Raw genomic sequence first — 20,830 nt, 5'->3', positions numbered from 1 at the left:
GAGGGCTTCATGCCTGGTGAGATGGCACTACGTGGACCCCCGGCGCCAGGACAGGGTCTGCCCGAGGCCACGGGGGGAAGATGCCAGGCGCCCGGACCCGCGTCCCGAGTGCTGCTTACAGGGACCCAGGCCGCCGGGAGGAGCAGGCCCTGGCCCCTCTCAGCTCTGCCTCCCTGGTGCCTGCGGCCTCAGCTTCCACGTCTCTGTGCTGGGGTCCCGTCGGGCCAAGACCACCTACATCCCCCACCCGCCACCTACACCTCGAGGCCCCTGTGACTCCTCCAGCCGCCCTCCATCACACCCCGGCCCCCCAGCACAGCAGAGCTGGACCCCCACTGACCCCGACAGATGGATGGGGGCAGACCACGCTTCCTGACGGGGCACCCCACCCCAGCAAGGGGCATGCCCTCCCCCAGCCCCGACCGCCTGGCACAGGCCCGAGGCCACCCCGAACCCACTGCCCAGCAAGAGGCTCCTGCTGCTGCACCCCGCGGGCCCAGGGGCAGCGTCTGTCCTAAGACGGAAACCTAAAACGTCTGTAAAGTACAGGTTCCCCTGCCCTGCCCACCCCCCCCCCCCCCCCCGCCCCGCACGGTCTGAGCCGACCTTGAGGACAGGCAGGGGACCCGGGTCCCAGAGGACAGCAGGGATCCGGCCAAAGTGCACACACCCCGGACAGCACTGCCCGAGGCCCCTGGAGGCTCCCGACCCCTGACCCCTGACCCCTGAGTCCAGAGCGTTCACAGTGCTCCTGCCTGCCGGGCAATCAGGGCGCGGCTCGGGGGAGGGTGCAGACCCGCCAGGCTGAGGAGGCATCTACGGCGGGCAAGGTGACTCTCCAAGCTGGACCGACTGCTCCGAGCGCCCTTTCCCCTACACACGAAGGCCCAGCCGGCCCTGCAGCGTGAAATGAAGCTCCCCATCACCGGGCCCAGCTCCCACGAGGAGTGGGCCCCAGGCCCCGCTGCCCCACGTCACAGATGGGAGCAGGGGCCCAAGCATGTGGGGTGGGGGTCAGGACACGGTTCCAAGGGTCTCGGGTCACCCCAGGCACGTGGGGCTCTGGAGCCCCGAGCCCAGCCTCTGCACCAGGATTCTATACTCATCAGCTCCAGCTGGGGCCTCACGTAAGCGTCAGGGAGAAACGGTCCTGACTTGGAGGAGAGAAGTCTGGGGGTGCTGGCCCCTGTCTGGGGCCCCAGGGTGAAGGCCCCACTCTGCTCGGAAGCGGCGGGTGTGGCTGGTCTCACCGAGCTCCATCCATCTGTCTGTACCGCGCAGAGCAAGGCCACCTCCCAGACGGGCGTGCTGGGGTTCAGAGGGGGGTGGTCCTCTCCCTGGAGACACCAGCCCCCACCCGGCGCCCCCCACGCATGTCCAGCTCAGGGTCCATTCATCGCTCGGCAGGCACACCCGCGTCCGCCCAGGCCGCGGTCTGATGCAGAAACGGACGCTGTCACAGACACTCCCTTCCGAGTGGGCCGCACTGTCATTTTCCTCCTGAAACGCAGGGCTCCGCCAGCTCTGGGCACGGCCGCTGCTATTCTTAGTGCCCAGGGATCCAGAATTAAAACAGAGGAAGCGCCGGCTGCCTCGGTGGTTTGGGAACTTCCCTGAATATAAGGTTCCAGCCACAGAAATCCCACAGCCAAGAACGACTCGGTGCAGATGGCGGTAAGGGAACAATGGCTTATGCAACGGGGCCAGGTGCGCCGGAGCAGCCAGCACGGGGGAGGGTGCCCTCCAGGGGAGGCAGGACCGGGCAGGTTTGAGACCAAAGAGAGGGGGCTGCATTCCACGAGGACGCACCTCGCTGGGCAGGGCAGGGCAGGGCCTCCAGGCACTAAAGCAGCCCCTGCACATGGCAGGCGCCCAGCGGACGACCCCAGAGCGTGCGGACGAGGAGCCCCCAGGACTGAACTGACCCCCCTCCCCAACCACAAAGGACCCTCGAGCGGGGCCCCTGGGACGAGACCGCTCTGCAGGCTCAGACGGGACTGAGTGCACAGGGCCTGTCCTAAATGTCCCGGAGCGCCCCCAACCACAGCCCCCCGAAGCTGCAGGGCCCAGCTGGTCTTTGGGCGGCGACTGAGGCCTGAGGGCCCGTGGCAGGGGCACATGCAGCCCCCAGGTCTCCCGGCAATGTGTCCCCTCGGTGACCTCCCTCGAGGCTGGCAGGACCCCTGGATCGCAGGACCACAGGAGTCAGACACCGTCACCACCCGCTGGGGGCTGCCCTCAGCCCAGGCCCTCCAGCAACCCCCTGACCAGCTCGGAAAAGCAGCTGGGCCAGCAGTCACCCCGGGTGCAGACAACAGCCAAGGAGCATGACTCCCTCGACGAACCAGCACTCAGCTCCCAGGGGCCTCGGGCCAGGGACCTGGGCCATGAAGGGACTCTCCCAGACCAGCACGGCCGGCCAGGGCCTCCCGGCTCCCCTCACCCTGCCCAATCCAAAAGGCTCTCCACCCTCACCTGGAAGCCCCGGCGGCCCTTGCCACTCCTCTGCCCACGCTCCTGCAGGGGCGCCTGGTGCAGTGGGAGTCAGTCCAGGAACCCCGGGGGCAGAGGGCCGGAGGACACAGCCCTCCCAGCACCACCCCCGCCCTGAGATCTGGCATCCTGGCCATCTCCCTGCTGGTCCACACACACCAGCCAGGCCTGCACCCCAGGACTTCTGCAGCAGCTGCTCCCACTGCCCAGACACTCTCCTCCTGGACGGCCAAGGGCTCCCCACTGCAGGCCTCTGCTCAATACCACCTTGTCACAGGGGACCTTGGGGAGGGTTCTCCAGGGCTTTCCATAAAACAGCGGGCCTGCCCCCGCCTGCCCTTTCTGCTTTATCACCCTCTCTGGAAACTGTCACCAGGAGCCAGGTTTGCCCTGTCATCTCCTCCACCAGCACGTCAGCCTCCCCGTCCCCTGGTGGGTCTCAGCACGAGACTGAGTGGGCATGGGAAGGTGCAGCCACCTCTGCCTGGGAAGGGCCCCCTCCGCCCAGGAACTCATCTCCAGAGCCTTCTGTGAACACCGGCCCCATTGCTCCCGACAGCCCCACGTGGCCTGCACAGATGCGCGCGCCTACACCCAAACGTGACGAGAAGAGGGGGCTGCACGTAAGGAAATATAAAATGACTGTCGCCCAGTAAGGAGGCCTAGCAGCCCGCAGCCTGCCCAGGACTGTGGTCCTACTGTTCCTCTTGGGAACTCACTCCACCACCTTGAGCAAAGTTACCTTATGGTACAGAATGGCAGTTGGGGCGCCAATCATCACAACCACATTCCAGACCATTGTAAGGAGAATGGGAAGGAAAGCAAATGGGCTTGCCCAGCTGTCTGCCTGCCTTTGGGTAAATTTCCAGAACCCCCTCAACACTCACCCCCCATCTCATCCCTACTCACCCCAGCTGGACACGACCAAGGTTCCTATGAGATGCTTGGCGGGTGTCAGACTCAACTGGTGCCCTCCCAGCCCTGGTGGAGCCTGCCCTGAGGCACCACTCGCTGGCTCACCATGAGGATACGCCGGTAGCTGTCCCGGTCGATGCCCCAGAGCTTGAGGTCCGTCTTGGCCTTCACGGTCGCTGCCCTGGGGGTGCCATAGATGAGGGCCAGCTCCCCGAAGCTCCCACCTTCACTGATGCTGGTCACCCACTCTCCGTTCACGTACACCTGCAAGGGACAGGGGACAGTGTCGGGGGCCTGGGGGTCCCCCACCTCTGTGGGGACCTCTCGGGGGTCCCCCACCCTCTGTCCACACACACCTGCAAGGGATGGGGATGGGGCCTGGGGTCACACTGCCACTTGCTGCATGGGGAGCCCTCCACAACACCCCCCGGGGGGGCAGGAGGTCCCTGCACCCCCACACGCCTCGCAGGCGGTGGGACGCAGCTGTGCTCTGCCCTGCCCCGGACCAGCCAAGGTGCCCACCTCATGCCCAGCCCCGCCCGGATCAAGGCTGGACAGGCACAAAGGTGGAGACCCTCAGCCGTCAGTGCCGACGCCGGCCAGGCCCCAGCGGACGCACCGCTTAGGACCCCCACCTCCCGGGCCAGGTCACACTCTGCTCCTCACCAGCCAGAAACAGCCGCCTGCCGGGCCCCAGGGCGGGGGCCACCCCTCCAGGCATTATCCTGCTGGGACGCACGTGCCCCACCCAGGCGGCCCCCTCCAACCCGGCGGCCTTGATCACAAGCTGCCCTCCCGTCCATCCCAGGCTCCACGCAGCAGCCAGGCCCTTGCTCGCCTCCACCCGCGGGCCCCGCAGCCTGGGAGGAGCCAGGCCCCCAGAGTCCCTGGGACCCCCCACCCCTCGGGTAGCGCCCAAGCGCCCACGCCTGCGGTCAATGGGAGCGGAGGCCAGCGCCCAGGGCTGAGCCCAGAGGCGGACAAGGCTCCCTTTCAGGCAGCGAGGGCGGTGGCCCTGCACAGTGTGGCGACTATGCATTGACCGCAGGTCCGCGTCCTGCCAGAATGGCCCGGATTGTTCATTATGTGGATTCGCTTACTATCAACTAACACAACCTCTGTTCATCTCCTCGGTGTCAATGAGCTTAAAGAATGGCTCCCATTGGCAAAAAGCGTGCGTGTCGGGGAAGAATGGATTACGGCGAATCATGGAAGCAATTCTTATGGACTCAATGACGCATTATCTCGACCATGACTGAGGCTCAGAATCGCCAGTCTGTGGGCGCCACGCCGGTGATACTGCGTGCGGTGTGAGCAGGGGTGGGGAGAAGGGCTGGCCCGCTGAGTACAGGGTGTCAGGGGGCAAGATGACATGCAACCCTCCGGGAGGCCCCCCAGGCGGGGACCTCCTCCCATGAGGCAGGGTTTGTGTCCTCCGGGCTCTCGACCCAGCGTCCCGGAGGCTCCGGTTTTCCCAAAGGGACCAAAGTCCATGAAGGGGCAGTCATGGCGACTGGGGCCCATGGCTGGCCCTCCGCACATGGGGCTCGCATGTGCATAGACCACACGGGGCTCGCGGGTCCGTAGAGCGCACACAGAGCTCGTGTGTCCGTAGACCACACGGGGCTCGCAGGTCCGTAGAGCGCACGCGGGGCTCGCGTGTCCACAGAGCCCATGTGGGGCTCGCGTGTCCGTAGACCACACAGGGCTCACGGGTCCATAGAGCGCACGCGGGGCTCGCGTGTCTACAGAGCCCTCTCTGCCTGGATACAACCCCACGTGTGCAGCGCTGAGCTCTCCCGCCACCCAGGTCAGGCGCTGAACGTCTCCGGCACCAGGATCTCCCAGGGCCCTCCCGCACTCCATGCCCGAGGGAGCCTGCAGGGCAGCTGGCCTGGGCCCCGCGCGGCCTTCTGTGCGGCTGAGCTGAGTGCTGGTTTGGTCCGCGGTTCTCACAGCTGCACTACCACTACCCATGGCCGATGGACGCCGCCCAGTCTCAGCTCTGACGTGGCCACGAACCTCCCCGCGGGTGACCCAGCGCCTCCTCTCTCACGCGTGAGGCAGCACCCCCAGTCTGCACCAGCTCGCCCTCCCTCGGTGCTGCTGCGCCCGCCCCTTGGCACTGGGTCAGCAAAGTGCCACGGCCTTGGGGGACTGGGTCCCGGGGGGGTGTGCGGATCCCCTCAGCCTCGGGGGAAGAAGGAGCCACTGCCTCGGGTGCCTGTGGGGCAGGCCAGCCACCCCATTACCCCCTGAAGAGACAGGGTCCCCCAGGAGCAGGGCAGGCACTCAACAGCCCCGCTTCCCCAGGGTGTACCCCAAAGAGCGGGCAGGCGGCTGCCACGCACCCCAGCAAGGGCACCTGGGCCAGAGCGCGTCCCTGGAGGCCATGAGGACCCCCTTCCTCACCAAGCCCCAGCCACATCCTCAGAGGCATCAGAGAAAAGCATTGTGTGGAGCCGAGGAGGGGCCGGGCTGCCCCCCGGAGCACAAAGGGCCATCCTTCTCAAGACACTGGCTGCTGTCAGCACAGCCGCGCAGCGCCCGGCCCCACCCCGGCTGGCACGCAAAGGGGCTCCTTCGGGCTTCGTTTCATTTTGCTGTTCCTTCTTGTGAGAGGGGAGTGGTGGGAGGCTGCACTGGCTGCACCCACGCTCCCACCGCCGCTGCAGGGTCTCCAGCCTCACCTGGCGCCCCCAGCTGCTGTTCCCGTTGGTCCATTCAGTCGCTGTCACCCCAGGTCACCCCAGCACCAGGGGTGGCCCACATGTTCTCACCACTGGCTTCAGCAGCGGAAAGCACACGGATTCCGGTTCGCAGGGGCTTACTGACCACCGGTGGGCAATGATTATCCAGATGCGATCGTTCTCAAGGGCTTCCCTGGTGGCTCAGCTGGCAAAGAATCCACCTGCAATGCAGGAGACCTGGGTTCCATCCCTGGGTTGGGAAGATCCCCTGGAGAAGGGAAAGGCTACCCACTCCAGTATTTCAGCTAGAGAATTCCATGGACTCTATAGTCCATGGGGTCCCAAAGAGTTAGACACGACTGAGCGACTTTCACTTTCACTTTCAATTGTCCTTAAAACAAGCCGCAGGCGCCAGAGAAAGGAGGGAGAGGATTCAGGGAAGAGCCACCGTTCGGGGCTTTCACGGACGCAAACTCGTGTCCAGCCTGAGGGGTCCCGTGCAAAGACCAGGGGTGAGGAGAGCTGGAGGCAGACGGGACAAGACGTGCAAAGAGCCCGAGGCAGGACTGGACTCGGATCCGTATGCATCAAGACCACATGGGGGGCCACGAGGGGAGACCACATGGGGAGGCCACGAGGGGGCCACGAGGGGAGGCCACACAGGGAGGCCGGCACAGGGAGGGGGCACAAGGGGGAGGCCATGTGGGGAGAGGTGTGTCTTGGGACCACTGAAGGTTCTGGCAGGGCTGAACCTGGACACACCTCCTGCGACAGCTGGAGCCCAGCTCGGGGCAACCAGAGGGCAGCAAGGGTCAGTGAGGGGTGCCCCAGACTTTGACCAGGTCACTCAACAGGTGGTGAGCAGACCAGATGCACAGCGTTACCTGGAAACCTGCTCCCCAACAACGACCTTCTGACTCAGAGCCCCAGGGGTGCGGCCCAGGATGTCGGCAGGTGACGCTGACGCCCGCCCACCACAGACCAGCTCTCGTCCCAACTTTGGACAGAGGTGGAGGTGGTGGCTGAAGACACAGGAATCTGCTTAATGACAGCCCCAAAGCAGAACCACCGTCAGCAGGGGGGCTTCAGAAGGTCCCAGCCCCACCAATCTAGACAGCCAGGACACACAGGGCTGCCTGACCGCCTGCTCCCACCCACAAGGACACTTCAGTTCAACATGCAATGCCACAGAAAATAGAAAATCCATTGAAGCAACTGTTGGGTAAGTGGAGACAGTCACTGAGAGATCCACTCACTGGAGGGGGTGGTGTCCTGCAACCTCAGACCCACCCCTCCCGCAGGTATTTCCCACGTAACCCGGAGCCGCCGGGGCGAGGAAGCAAGCCAGGCATGCCAGCCGCTGTTGTTTTTGGTTCCACAGGTGATGAGGAAAAGTTAATGGCCCAGCTCCTCCGCGTCCCAGGCTCCGGCCACAAAGAGTGGGGGCATCTGGGCGGGTGAGTCCAGGTCCGCGGCTGCTCTTCCAGGATAAACCGGGTCACGAGCCTCAGGCCTCTTTGACCCAAGAGCCTGGTGGGGTAGGGGGCTGACTGATCCATTTCGCTTGAGAGCAGCTCCCCGAGTCTCCCTGCTGGACCCTGTCTGCAGAGCCCGAGCCACATGGGTGATGACGTGGGGTCAGCATCCTCTCCCCAAGTGACCGGCCACCAGCTCGGTTCCCTCCGAGGACCCGCCACACTCCCGGGCCTCCCCCGCCCTCCCCCGCAGAACTTACACTCCCCGGGGGTCCACAGGCAGGACCCCATCGTGCCCCCACCCCGTCTGCAGGGCCGCATGCTCCAGGGTGACCATGCAGCCCGTCAGGGGCCCAGCATGGGGTGTGCCTGAGGGCGGTGCCCTCCCCAAGCTGTTGTCATGGCACCAGCACCACGGGGGGCTCTGGGTCACCTGTCCCCCAAATCCAGAGCAGCCTCTGACCACAATGGGGTCTCCAGGCCCCCCGCAGAGACCCAAAAGGGTGAAGGGCCCCCAGTCGCCCCCTGTGGGTGAGATGCTACAGGAAAGCTTCACAGCTGGTTTGGGGCCACAGCTGCCCTGCACCCAGGAAAGTGACCGGTCAGCAGACGGCACCCAGAGCAGGACACCCAGGTCCCCCATGGCCCATCGTCCACAGCAGTGCCGGTCACGGCGGCAACCACACAGGCGGGCATGATCGCTGATGAACAAGACAGGGGTCCTCCCCGTGACTCGGCGGACAGGCTCAGGGCTCTGCCGCCTGCTGCAGCGTGGACCAACCTGTGGAGGCGACGCTCAGTGGGATAAGCCCAGCGCAGGGCAGACACTGTGTGATTCTGCTTCTACAAGACCCCGGGAGGCGTCAGGTCCACAGAGACGATGGAATGTGGGGGATTGGGGCAGGGGCTGGGGGAGGGCCCTGGGTTAGACTTTAATGGGGACAGAGTCTCAGTTTGGGAAGATGAGAACATTCTGGAGATGGTGGTGGGAGGGCCATGTAACAGTGTGAATGTGCTCATGGACCCAAACTGGACACCTAAAGGTTAAGACGGCAACCTTTACGGTGTGTGTACTTTACCGACTAAAAAATAAAAACCAGAACACCAGGCAAGCAGACTGACCGACAGTGACCCATGGAACCAGACGGCCTGGGGTGCCCCGTCCCCCGAGGAGCCCCCACCTCTGGAGGCTGGACGCGGCCGTGCCCACAGACGTCTGGTAAGGCGGGAGGGGCCCTGGGCGGGGGCAGAGCCGGGTGCAGCAGGCGCCCCCCAGGAGGCCCCAAAGCCCCAGGTGCCTGGAGGGCCGGGCGGGGAGGAACAGCGCTCCTGAGCCACGAAGCTGGCCGTGGAGTGCCCTTCCAAGTGGAAATGCTATGTTCCATGAATAAAACAAATTGGGAGATATTTTTATACTTAGGAGGACGGATTATAGCTCTCGGCGGTACACACGCTGCGGCTGGCACTGTCCGAATCTCCCTGGAAAACCGTAATTTAAACCGAGCTGGTGCTTCTGGCATCCGCTCCCCCAGCCGCTCCCCCAGCACACTGCTGGGCGGGGGGCTCTGGAAGGCCACCCCAGGCCCTCCTGTTAAAGGCCAGGGTGGGGCCTCCGAGGGGGGCCCGGGTCTTGGGGGCTTCAGGGTCACAATGCAGTGGACCCGGCCTCTGCCCCCCACGCCCTTACAGAGGCCCCCAGAACCCTCACACACAGCCAGTCCCTGGTCCGGGGTCACTTCCCCACCCCTGAAGGCAGGGCCAGAAGCACAGCTCCAGGCCGAGAAAAGCTGCGATTCAGACCCGGAGCAGAGATGACTGCCAGGGTCATGATGCGTCTGGCCACTCTCTCCCCCGGGTTCCTGACGGAGCACCTCTGGTCCTCCACACGCGGCCGCCCCCAAGGCCCACACCACAGGCTCCCAGCCCGCCCCGAGCCCACCAGCTGCTAGAGGAGCCTCTGAGGCTGATGCAGGGACGGCCCTGCAGTCACCACCTTGCCCCGTCTGGGCCGATGGCCCAAGCTGGAGGCCGCAGCCAGGAGGCAGCATCCGCCCACGGGGCCCGAGCGTCTGGGCTCTGGGAGCCAGGGGTGAGGGCTCCATGCTAATCTCCTGGGGGGACAGAGAGTAACACGCAGCTCAGGCGTGCGGGCCCAGGTCTGCGTGGAGGACGCGGGCCGGGAGGCACGTCTCATGGGACCCCAACACCCTTCAGGTTCCTAGAAAGACAAGGATGGGACTCTGGGCCACGGGGCGTCTGTGCCCGCGTCTGCTGGCTGGGGAGAACCCAAGCTTGGTCGTCTCAACTCTCAGGGAGCCCCATGCTCTGGGGGAGCCCAGCGGCTCTGGGGGAGCCCAGCAGGGTCTTAAAGGATGGACAGGAGTTTGCAAGGCAGAGCAGGAGTAAGAACAGGACAGGATGGCCAGAGGCTCACTGGGAGCTGCCTTCTTGGCCGTCGCCCCCACCCCCACGCACCCCGAGGGCAGGGCCGTGTCCCCAGGAGTGCATCCTCAGGGCTCCGCAAGCGACCAGCATGGGACAAGCGCTCGCTGGACGTCTGTGCCAGAAAACGAGGGAGAGACAGGGAGGAGGAGAGGAGAGGAGACGCAGAGGCCGAGGAGCGGGAGGAGCCTGCAGAGCTCAGGCCCCGAGCGACCTGGGCCCGGGCAGCGCGTCCACACCATGCGGGGGCCCCAGGCGGCCAGGTCTGAGGTGCTGCAGCCTGTCTCTCTGCGGCTGGCTCTGTGACCGGGGTCGGAGCCCAGCCTGCGGCCTCCCCCACCACCTCCCTCAGGGCCCTGGCCTCCGGCTCCTGCCTCAGTTTCCTCTGTCGGGGTAGACAGGACAGCCCCCACCCGAGGCCCGAGCCCGGGACAAGAGAAACCCCGAGCCCGTGAGGCTTGCCCAGAGGTACCGACACTGCCACCTCTGCTGCCACTGGCCCCAGCAGCTGAGGGCCGCAGCCACGTGGACACAGACTCGCTGCTGGGGGACGTGGAGGGCAAGTGCCCCCCACCCGGACACCCGGCTGGCCGCCGCCCCAAGGATGGGCAGGCGGTGGGAGCCAGCGGGCTCCGTCTCTCGGAGGCTTGGACAGGGGTGTGGGGGCTGCCACCCCAGCACTGGTGTCCTGGGCCCAAGTCTGACGCAGGGGCCTCGAGGACATCCTGACTGCGGGACCCCGGGACAGACTCAGCCTGTGTTTGGGGGGCAGGGAGCTCCAGTCCGCATGGAGCCAGCCTTAAACAGACGCCCCAGGATCAAGTGCGCAAGCTGGACTGAATCAGGGCCACAGGCAGAACCTCAGGGGAGGCGGACGGCTGGAAGCCCGCGTGGGGGACAGGCTCACCAGGCCAACGGGGAGGCGGGAGAGGGCGCGGGAGGGCGGACGGCAGCTCAGGCTGAGCCGCACTCGGAGGAGCCCGTGGGGGACCCAGGGAGGTCAGGGCTCAGCCCAGGGCCAGGTAATGGAGGAGGTGCTTCTCCAAACAGAGCCTGGGCCCCCCCCACCAGAGACTGGGCAGTAAAGAGGGGACATAGAACAGAATCAGAGGGCGTGACATCCCAGGAGGAACGCAGCCTGGTTCCACCACAAAGGCAGAGCCACAGGGCCCCTGGGCGTCTGAAGCGTGGGAGCGCCCGGGGAAGCCGTGGAAGCCTGCCAGGTCGTGGGCTCCTGGCTGCAGCAGAGCTGCCTCTCGGGGCCCCGGGACCACGGTCAGCTCTGTGGGAACTGACGGCAGGGGCCGTGGCCGGGCTGACACCAGCCGCCCTTACCCCACTGTCTGCTCGGATGTGCCTAGAGTATCGTATACGTGAACTCTATTGCTTCAGGACTGAAAAACTGGAAACACATCACCCAGAACGACGTTCTCTAGACCTGAGCGTGGGCACAGATGGGTGCTGCTGTCCAGAGGACGCTGGGGATACTCACGTCCACCTCTCCCTGGTCAATCACGTAGAAGTTGTCCCCTTCGTCCCCTGCGAGGGAGGGAAAACAGAGACATGACGTGAGGAGGCGGACTTTCGTCCTTCTGCTAACAGACCATCTTACGACGCTACTTCCTACACCTCTGCCAAGCAAGGCCGGGCCTCATCCATCTTTAAAAATCTTTAAGTGGAAGCTGTGTGTACGAAGGTGGTGAACACAGTGACCTACTTCACACTCGTCGGGAAACCGTTACCACAGTCAGGCTGGCAGAGCGTCCTCTCCTGACACCGCTGCCGTCTGAAGTCCATGGCCGTCAAGTCACCAGGACTCAACACAGCGCCTCAATTTTTTTAATGACAAGAAGGTCCCCCGTGGCTCAGCGGTAAAAAGAATCTGCCTGCCAATCTAGGAGAGACACGAGCTCGATCCCTGGGTCAGGAAGATCCCCTGGAGGAGCAGATGGCAGACCACTCCAGTATTTGCCTGGATAATGCCATGGGCGGAGGAGCCTGGCGGGCTGCAGTCCGTGAGGCCGTAAAGAATCAGGAAGGACTGAGTGCCGAGGTTGTCAGCACGTGTTAACACACACTGACTTGTGATATGGGCTGTTATGCAGGGTCCTAGTGACCCGTCTCAAGGACAGACAACGAGAGTTTCGTGACAAATATATTCATAAGTGAAGAACCAACCCTTCGCAGGGGTTCCAGCCCCAAGGAGGAGAAGCGGGCGGCGTACCTTGCTGTATGACAGTCTCCCCGGCGATGTGTGTGACAGGGAACATGGCGTCAAATATGTCGCTGCAAAAGAAACCATGGCGTGTGGGGGCCATGGGGGCGCTGGGGGCTGCCCTGCCCTCCCACAGTTCCTGCTCCCCGGCTCTGAGGGGTTGAAGACCCCGGGGACCTGCTGGCCCTGGACTCAAGACCCCCTGCTCTGCACGGCCTGAGGATTTATGAAGACAGGATCATTCGGGACAGACTCCACTCACAGAAGACAAAGCAGATGGGGACAGTTCCCATGAGGACACGGCAACCAGTCCTGATCCCTTTTCTACCTTTTTCCAGGGAAACACTTTCCATCTAAGGGAGTCGAGATGCTGGACACAGAAATGGGAGGAAACTGGACTCTCTCAACTGCTCACTCGACGGGCACAGAGGCTTGAGGCTGGCGCGGGGTGTGCCCATCGGGCAGCCGGGCTGTCTGTCTCCCGAGTCTGATGTGAGACGGACCCTCAAGCAGGACTGGGGTGCGGGGAGGTGGGGACGCCCTGTCGACCGGAGGAGCAGCCACGTCCGCCCAGGAGCCTTTACTTCCTCCGGACGGCGACCAGATGCTCAGGCCAGGGTCCAGAAACTGAGATCCAACCACCAACCACCATCCCTGGGGAGCTCGCCCACCCCGGGCACATGTCCCCCAGAAGAGAAGCATGACGCTGGGCCCCCTGGGCAGGGGGGTCTCAAGGGTCTGGGAAATGGGTCAGTGGAGGAGCCCCCAGGAAACACACACAGAGCCAGGGACCCAACCTGCCCGTGCCCGCCCAGTCCCCGAGCCCAGGAAACACAAACACATCTGAAAGCCGTTGCTTTCGTCTATTTAAACGCTTGTCTCCCTGGAAGAGGAGGAGGGAGGAGCAGGTGAAGGAGGGTGGGGCGCGGGAGCCCCCAGACCGACCCGCGGACGCCTTCCTCTGCTTGGCTGAGTCCCGCTTCTGCCTGCAGGCACACCTCAGCTCCCCGAGCCCCACCGTCCCCGACACTGTCGGTGGGAGTGCAGATTGGTGCAGGCACTAGGAGAGCAGTATGGAGGTTCCCGAAAAAGAATAAAAATAGAGCTGCCATATGATCCTGCCATCTTACTCCTGGGAGCGGGACCAGAGAGAATTCTGATTCAGAACGACACGTGCGCCCCAACACTCACAGAAGCACTAGTTACAACAGCCAAGACGTGGAAGCGACCTAAGTGCCCACCAACAGAGCAACGGACGAGGACGACGCGGTGTGTGTGTGCGATGCAATGCTGCTGTTGCTTTTGTTGTTCCGTTGCTCAGTCGTGTCCCACTCTTTGTGATCCCACGGACTGCAGCACGCCAGGCCTCCCTGTCCTTCACCATCTCCCAGATCTTGCTCAAACTCATGTCCACTGAGTCAATGATGCCATCCAACCATCTCGTCCTCTGTCGTCCCCTTCTCCTGCTGCCTTCAATCTTTCCCAGCATCAGGGTCTTTTCTACCCTGGAATATTACTCAGCCATAAAAAAGAATGCAAGAATGCCATGTGCGGCAACATGGATGTATTTGGAGAGCTTTAGGCTAAGTCAGGTAAAAAAATACCATATAATCTTACTTATATATGGAACCTAGAAAATACAACACACTAGTGAATATAACGAGAAAACAGCAGACTCAAAGATATAGAGAGCTAGTGGTTACCAATGGGAAGGAGGACAATGTAGGGGGAGAGAAGTAAGAGGTACAAACTACTACGCAAAAAATAAATAAGCTACAAGGACGCACTGCACAACACCGGGAACACCGCCAGTATTTTGTAGTGATTATAAGAGGAATATCACCTTTAAAAATCACAATCACTATGCTGCACACCTGGAACACATAATATTATAAATCAACTAGACCTCAATGAAAAAACAGCACTGGTGAATCCCAACTCAGTACATTTCTGGGGGAAAAAATCACGCAAATGGAGCTGTTCCATCTTGGGCTTGTTATTCTCAGCCCAAAAGTAGTTTAAATGTTCATCACAGCTAATTCCAACAGCACAGACATTTTGGTTTTTGTTTATTTTAAATCTAAACCCCACTGCCCAAGTGCCATTTTAAAACAAGGCTAATTCTTGACTTGCAAGTAAATGTTTACAGCACATCCTGCCGGTAAGTTACTTGTTTTGACCTTGGAAACCAGACGTCCGAAGCCACCACAGTCAAGCCAGTGGCCAAGGCCGCTGAGCGAGGTGCCTGGGAAAACAATCCCGAGGTTAGGAGGGAAGGAGCCAGCCAGGGCGGGGGTGGGCCTCGGCCCTGAGATGCCCCCGGCCCTGGGGTGGGCGCTGGGCATGCCTGGTCCCGGCGCCTGGAGCGTCCACCCCAGGAGGGCCGTACCACGCTGCCACCTCTGGGGCCATGAAGGGCTCCCTGCCACCTGCTGTCCCCATCCTGGCGGAAGCCAGACCCTAACCCTGCGGCCCTGGGGGCGTGGGCAGGTTGCCATGGAAACCAGGCCTTCTCTGGAGGGCCACCTCTGCAGATAAGGAACGTTCTCTTTGAGGGTCAGAGAACCCCCCACTCCTGGGGTGAGATATCAGCCAAGTCCTTCCAGCCTCTGTGATCCGACTTCAAACCTGCTCTCAGGACGGCTGGCCTCCCAGATTGGACCACATGGAGCTGGGGGCCTGGCGTGGCCCCAAACCCCAAGGCCCAGCAGAAGGGAGCTGCTGTGGCTCGGACAAGCCTGGGTGGCGCCGTGGCCCCCGCTACTTCCAACGGTCATGCCAGCACCGCTGGGAGCCACCCGCGACTTAAACCCCAGATGCAGGCTTGTGGCCCTGAGTTCACAGCAGTGGGGATCGCTCTCATTAAAGAGTCTTCCCCTTCTCCCTTCTTCCCTGAGGTCTGGTGATTGTACTGAGATTTGAGAGGGGGCTTCCCTGATGGCTCAGTTGGTAAAGAAACCGCCTGCAATGCAGGAGACGTGGGTCCGATCCCTGGGTTGGGAAGATCCCCTGGAGAAAGGAATGGCAGCCCACCCCAGTATTCTTGCCTGGAAAATACGATGGACAGAGGACCCTGGTGGGCTACAGTCCGTGGGGTCGCAGGGTCAGACACGACTGAGCGACTAGACCACCCCCACCTCCCATTGCACATTTTCTCTCACAACATGGAGTCCTGAGGTGTGTGCACCTTACACCCCAGGCAGCGTCACGCCACAGAGCCCATCCTGTTTCGTCCGTGTTTTTCAGGAGCATGTCTGGCTGCTTCTCACTGTACCCTCACACGGCAGAGAGAGAGGCTCTCTGGTGTCTTCTTTAAAGAATATATATATTTACTTACTCGCTGCGCCGGGTCTTATTTGGATCTTTAGTTGCAGGACATGGTGTTTAGTTTCCTGACCAGGACTGAACCCAAGCCCCTGAATTGAGAGGGCAGAGTCTCAGTCTCTGGACCACAGGGGAGCCCCTCAGTTCTTCTTATAAGGGCATTAATCCCATCATTGGGGGTCCCACCTCACCTAAGCCCCACCCCCTCCCAAACGCCTCCACGGAGGTGGTTAGGGCTTCAGCAGATGACTCGGGGGCACACAGTTGGGTCCAGAGCATCCTCTGCCAAATACTACCATGAAGACATTCAGACCTTCTGTCCACAGGAAGGGGGTCCGGTTTGTTTTCCCTGAGGGTCAGCCTATGTGCCCAACATCCACTGATCGCTTCATCCGGGGTTTACACTTACACGGCACACATGCTGTGTGTCTGTTACGGCCTGATTGGCGTGTCCCTCCAAACTCATTTGAAATTCATACAATGCGCAGGGCAGCTTTCTCATTCTCTATCTTCTGAAGTCACTTGTAAAAAGGATGGATGGTTTGCTAAAGTTTTGACAAAATTCATCCAGAAAACCTCCGGGACCTGTGCCTCTTTGCAAAGGGAGGTCACCACTGAAATTTCTGAGTGTTCTATTGATTGTTCATGGGTCAATGGTGGCCCTATTTTCAAAGTTAGTTCCCTAATATTTAAAAATTGAGAGATCTATAAATATCATAAATTTTGGTTTTTCTTTGTGTTAGGTAGTTACAATAGGGAAAAGGAGTCCAAAATGGCAGTGGCTAAAAGACAAGAAAGGGAAAAGCCCGCAAAAATAGAACAAAAGAAGGTCAAAGGAAGGTCCAAGGCCCGGAGTGAGGACTTCAGGCAGAACAGCACTCCAGACTAAGCGCAATTTGCATAGGGCAGGCCCCAGGGGAAGAAAAAAACATAAAAAGAGAAGCCAAAAGTCTCTCCCTCTCCCTCCCTCTCCCTCCCTCTCTCCCCCTCTCTCTCCCTCTCTCCCACGCGCTGGGGCGCTCTTCTCTTCGCATCTTTGGATCGACGTGCCTTCACGCCTCAAAGATGGATAGGCCTGCCATCTTCTAAATAAAATAGAACTGTAACACGGAGCTGTAACACTGATCTGTCTAAGAGCTATAACACGGTCTGTTCGAGACCTGAGAGCTATAACAAGGCCTGTCCAAGACCCGAGAGCTGTGACCCGCCGAGGGGGCTTTAATGTCCGTCACTCCAAGTCTTTGTTGTGACGAGACAGAACCGTGGAGCATACACTCGCCAGAAATTTGGATGGAAAAAAAAACCAGGAATATCTAGCAACACGGGGCCTTTGTTCTCACGAAGCAAGAACTCCCCAGCTGGCAGGGGCCCAGCCTCTGTGTCTGCACGACCCCCCGTCTCCGTTTGCAGCCCCGCCCGAGGGTTCCTTGTACAGAGGGGTGACAGCTATGCGTGTGGCCTTCACGGCGGGGGAGGGGGGGTCGTCCCTGTGACGAGTGCTCCCTCGATGGCAACCAAGGAACCTGCGGCCGCCCTAAACGCGCCTGAAGGGACCCTGGGGCTGAGCGTCCAAGGAGCCAGCCCGCGGGCATCGGGCACCGCCCCGGGCAATGCAGGAGAGCACCCAGATGGCGACAGCCCTGTCCGCCCCGACCGGGAGCCACCACGGCCGTTCCTGCTGGCTCCAAACTCTGTGCACACAGGGGCTCCTTCACCCAGCCCCAGGAAGGACGCCAGCAGCACACTCTGCGCCCCGGAGCTCAGGCAGTCTCGTGATCCGGTTATGACTTTCTTACTCCCTTTTATTGGCTGACATTTCTGATATACTGCTGAACTGCTGCTGCAGGTGGCCTGACAGGTAAACACCCCCCACCCCCACCCCTGCAAAGAAACCTGCGGAAGCATAAACTGGTCCAAACAGGTTGGACCAGTTCTCCGGAGCGAGGCCACAGGAGTGCACCCAGACCGAGGGAGGCGCCCACAGCCAATGGGAGCCACGCCTGCCCCCTTCCGAGGAGGACACGGCGGGTGGGGTGGCGAGAACCCCTGCACCCCACCCCCGAACCCCAACAATCTGCCTTTCCTCCAGCATTCTGTAAACATGGGGAGGGGGAGGGGCAATTCTTGTGACTTTGAGCAAAAGTGCTGTGACAGGGACCACGGGACCACCTCCAGTCCTAAGGGGGAGAAACCTGCATTAGCAGTTCCAACATTTCTGTGTCTTTATTTCTTTAAATTCTTTATTCTGAAAAATGTCCAACTTTCCGAAGCACGGGGGTGGGGGGTGTCAGAGCCAGGATGTGTGTTTCTGCCCCCCGCTGGTGAGGTCACAAGAGCAGCACAGAACAGGGCACAGACGCTCCTGCCACGGGCATGCACAGGGCGCACACATGCGGGGACAAGGACCAGGGCGACTCGAATTTAAAAAGTCCTCACGGATGCAGAAAGCGCATTCGAGGCATAGAGTGTTTTTTCCGACGTCGAAATGATGCCAGAAAGGGGAGGAGCACACCTGACCTGGAAGCCGCCGGGCGGCTGCCCTGGGCCCACGGTCAGCGTTACTCACGTTCCAGAAGCCGGCCGGGGCCGCAGGCAGAGCCCTGGGGACCGGCACCACAGGACGCCCTGCTTTCTGCCGCCCGCCGAGGCCCTGGGGACAGGGGGGCTCTCGTCCGCTGGAGCCAGCACCCTGACAGGGTGCCTGGCTTGTGTTTAGGCTTTTCCACTGTTTGGGCGAAACTGACTGCGAGTTTCCAAATAATTCTCTCTAAGCAGCAATAACTCAGGCGTAGCTGTTCATGGCGTGGATGCAGGGCTCCTGCTCCCTGCTGGAGCACGGAGAGCACGCTGTTTATGAAACCCCGGGAGCCTCCGCCTCGGGGGACCCGAGCCACCGCGTCTGTGGCTGCCTCCTCAGCCCCGATGCCAGGCACTTCAGAGACGCACACGAACGCGTGACTCCACGGGGAGCACATTCAGAGCCCCGGGAGGACGAGGTGAGTCCTGCTGCACCTGGGCACACCTGCACAAATTAATGCATGTGAACCACACCCAACCTGCCCTCAGACCACAGTGGAATTAAGCTAGAAATCAATAACAGAAAAGTAACTTCAAATCCCTAAGTACCGGAGACTAAACAACACACTTCTAAATAACACATGGTTAAAAGAAGAAGGTTTCAGAGCAATTGAAAATGTGTTTAAATGAAAAGGCAACTTAACAAAATTTGTGGGCGGCAGCGCGAGTAGCGCTTGGAGGGGAACGTGCAGCGTTGGAAGTGCGCGTCTTAAGGGGGAGACTTAGGGAAACTACTAACAGAAAAAGAAGAGTGAGTTAACCCCAAAGCAGGCAAAAGAAGAGAAATGATAAAAATTGGGGGAAAATTTAAAACAGGAAATTAACAGAGAAAATCAATGAAACCAAAGCCGGTTCTTTAGAAAGATTAATAAAGACCTATAAACCCCTAGCCATGGTAAGCAAAACAGGTGGGGTTGGGGCGGGGAGGAGAGATTGAGAGAGAGAATACACAGAGAGCCAACGTCACAAACCAGAGGGAAGGCATCACCCCCACAGACCCCATGGACTGAAAAGGATCATGAAGGGAGACTACGAACAACGGTGTGTCCACAAATCTCACAATTTAGAGGAAAGAGACCAGTTCTTTGAAAGACACAACCTGCCAACACACACCCAAAGAAACAGACAACATAACCTATGAAAGAAATTGAATCAGGAAATACTCAACTATCCATAGGCCCAGACGGATTCACTAGTGAATTCCACCAAAGCTTCAAGTTAGAAAATACACCAATTCTCTACAATCTCTTCCAGACACAGAAGCAGAGGGAACACTTTCTAACTCATTCTGTGAGGCCCGAATTACTCTCATACCAAAACCAGACAAAGGTGCTACAAGAAAGGAAAATTACAGGCCATTGACTCATGAACACGGATGTAAAAATGCTCAGCAAGACACAGGCAAACCAAACCCAACCCTGTATTAAAAGATTCACACACACAGATAAGCGGGTTTCACTCCAGGCATGCAAGGCGGGCTCAGTATTCAAAAATCAAACATAACGCATCACATCCCAGGAGTAAAGATGAAAAATCATATCAAGACATGCATAAAGGGAACACTGACCGCAATGAAGCCTGGTCCCCAATGAGACCCCGTGTGAATGCTGACCACAGTGAAGCCCCGTCCCAGTGACCCCGCCCCGCACAGGCCTCGTCCAAGGTCGGGCATGGAACACGGGGTCCTGGCTCCCTCCTCCTTCCTCCTCACCTCCCAAGACAGGAAATGTTTTCCAGGATAAGCGGCATCTTGCTTATTTACACACAGCAGGCCTGGGGATCAATCACAAGACCCAGGCGGCCCGTGCGATCACAGCCTGCAGATCAGCTCCAAGCGTGTGTGCAGGGGAGGCCACGGCGGCCTGCTGGCTCCAGGACAACCCCCACCCCCAAGCCTCGGGGTCAGGGGACGTGTGTCCTTTCCACGGCTGCTGAACCGGTCAGGGGCGGCTTCAAAGGGCCAGACGCAGGCCTGCAGCAGGCACCACGGACGCCGCCAACCAGGCTGGGCTCGGGGCAGTGGGGCAGGAACAGGGCGGGTAAAGCTGGCAACCACAGGTGAGCAGGGCTGGGGGCTGGAGGGCTGGAGGGCAGAGAACCCAGCCGGCCACGGCGCCAGTGGATACCCAAGACTGCACCACGCCCAACAGCCACAAAAGCACGGGCCTGTGCTTCGTCCAGGTGCCCTCCACACACGCCCTGGGGCCCAGCACAGAAACCGAAAGGGCGGGGAGGCTCTGTCACCAACGGGGACGATCCCTCGGACAACTGCAGAGAGAAAGTCACTCGTGGGACAGAGCACGTGGGACCCACGTGCCAGGCAGAGGGTGGAGCCCCAGAGCGGCCTCATCAGGCAGCAGCCCGCCCCCGCCGGAGACCCGGCCAGCACGCACCCTGCCGCCCAGGACGTCATCACAAACCACTGAGTGAACAGGTGAGCGCAGCAGATGCGCCTGGAGCCCTGCCTTTGCAAATATCCCCCTCTGCTCTCCTTCCGGGTTTCGCTCGAGACCCCGTCCCCGCGTGGGCAGCATCAGCCCCACACACACACAGGCAGCAAATGAGGCCTCTCGCGGAAGCCCGGCCCAACGGCTGCCCCCCATCCTGCACCCAGCCCCCGGGAAAGGCTGTTTCCATGCCCCGGCTCAAGTCCATCGTGGCCACCTGAGTCCACCCTCACCAACAGCCCCAGGTCCCTG

General features: G+C 61.0%; 2 protein-coding genes across 2 annotated transcripts in view; both read right to left on the bottom strand.

Moving 5' to 3' along the window:
- Positions 1-20,830, bottom strand: part of PRKAR1B (protein kinase cAMP-dependent type I regulatory subunit beta) — a 68,823-nt gene that overhangs the window by 18,595 nt on the left and 29,398 nt on the right. The window contains exons 5-7 of the mRNA XM_043915503.1: positions 12,240-12,301; positions 11,508-11,554; positions 3,514-3,672 (exon numbers count right to left, since the gene is read on the bottom strand). Coding sequence (XP_043771438.1) covers positions 3,514-3,672; positions 11,508-11,554; positions 12,240-12,301 — 268 coding nt within the window. The remainder of the gene's footprint in view (positions 1-3,513; positions 3,673-11,507; positions 11,555-12,239; positions 12,302-20,830) is intronic.
- LOC122701985 lies at positions 6,109-11,489 on the bottom strand. The gene is made up of 2 exons (XM_043915507.1): positions 6,983-11,489; positions 6,109-6,319 (listed from the first exon to the last, which is right to left on the bottom strand). Exon 1 carries the CDS (start codon positions 9,673-9,675, stop codon positions 8,656-8,658), a length of 1,020 nt encoding a protein of 339 aa, XP_043771442.1. The 5' UTR covers positions 9,676-11,489; the 3' UTR covers positions 6,109-6,319; positions 6,983-8,655.

The sequence above is a fragment of the Cervus elaphus genome, chromosome 10 (genome assembly GCF_910594005.1).
Source record: "Cervus elaphus chromosome 10, mCerEla1.1, whole genome shotgun sequence".
Classification (NCBI taxonomy): domain Eukaryota; kingdom Metazoa; phylum Chordata; class Mammalia; order Artiodactyla; family Cervidae; genus Cervus; species Cervus elaphus.
The sequence above is the reverse complement of the archived record's forward strand: the minus strand, read 5'-3'. Positions and strand labels throughout refer to the sequence as shown.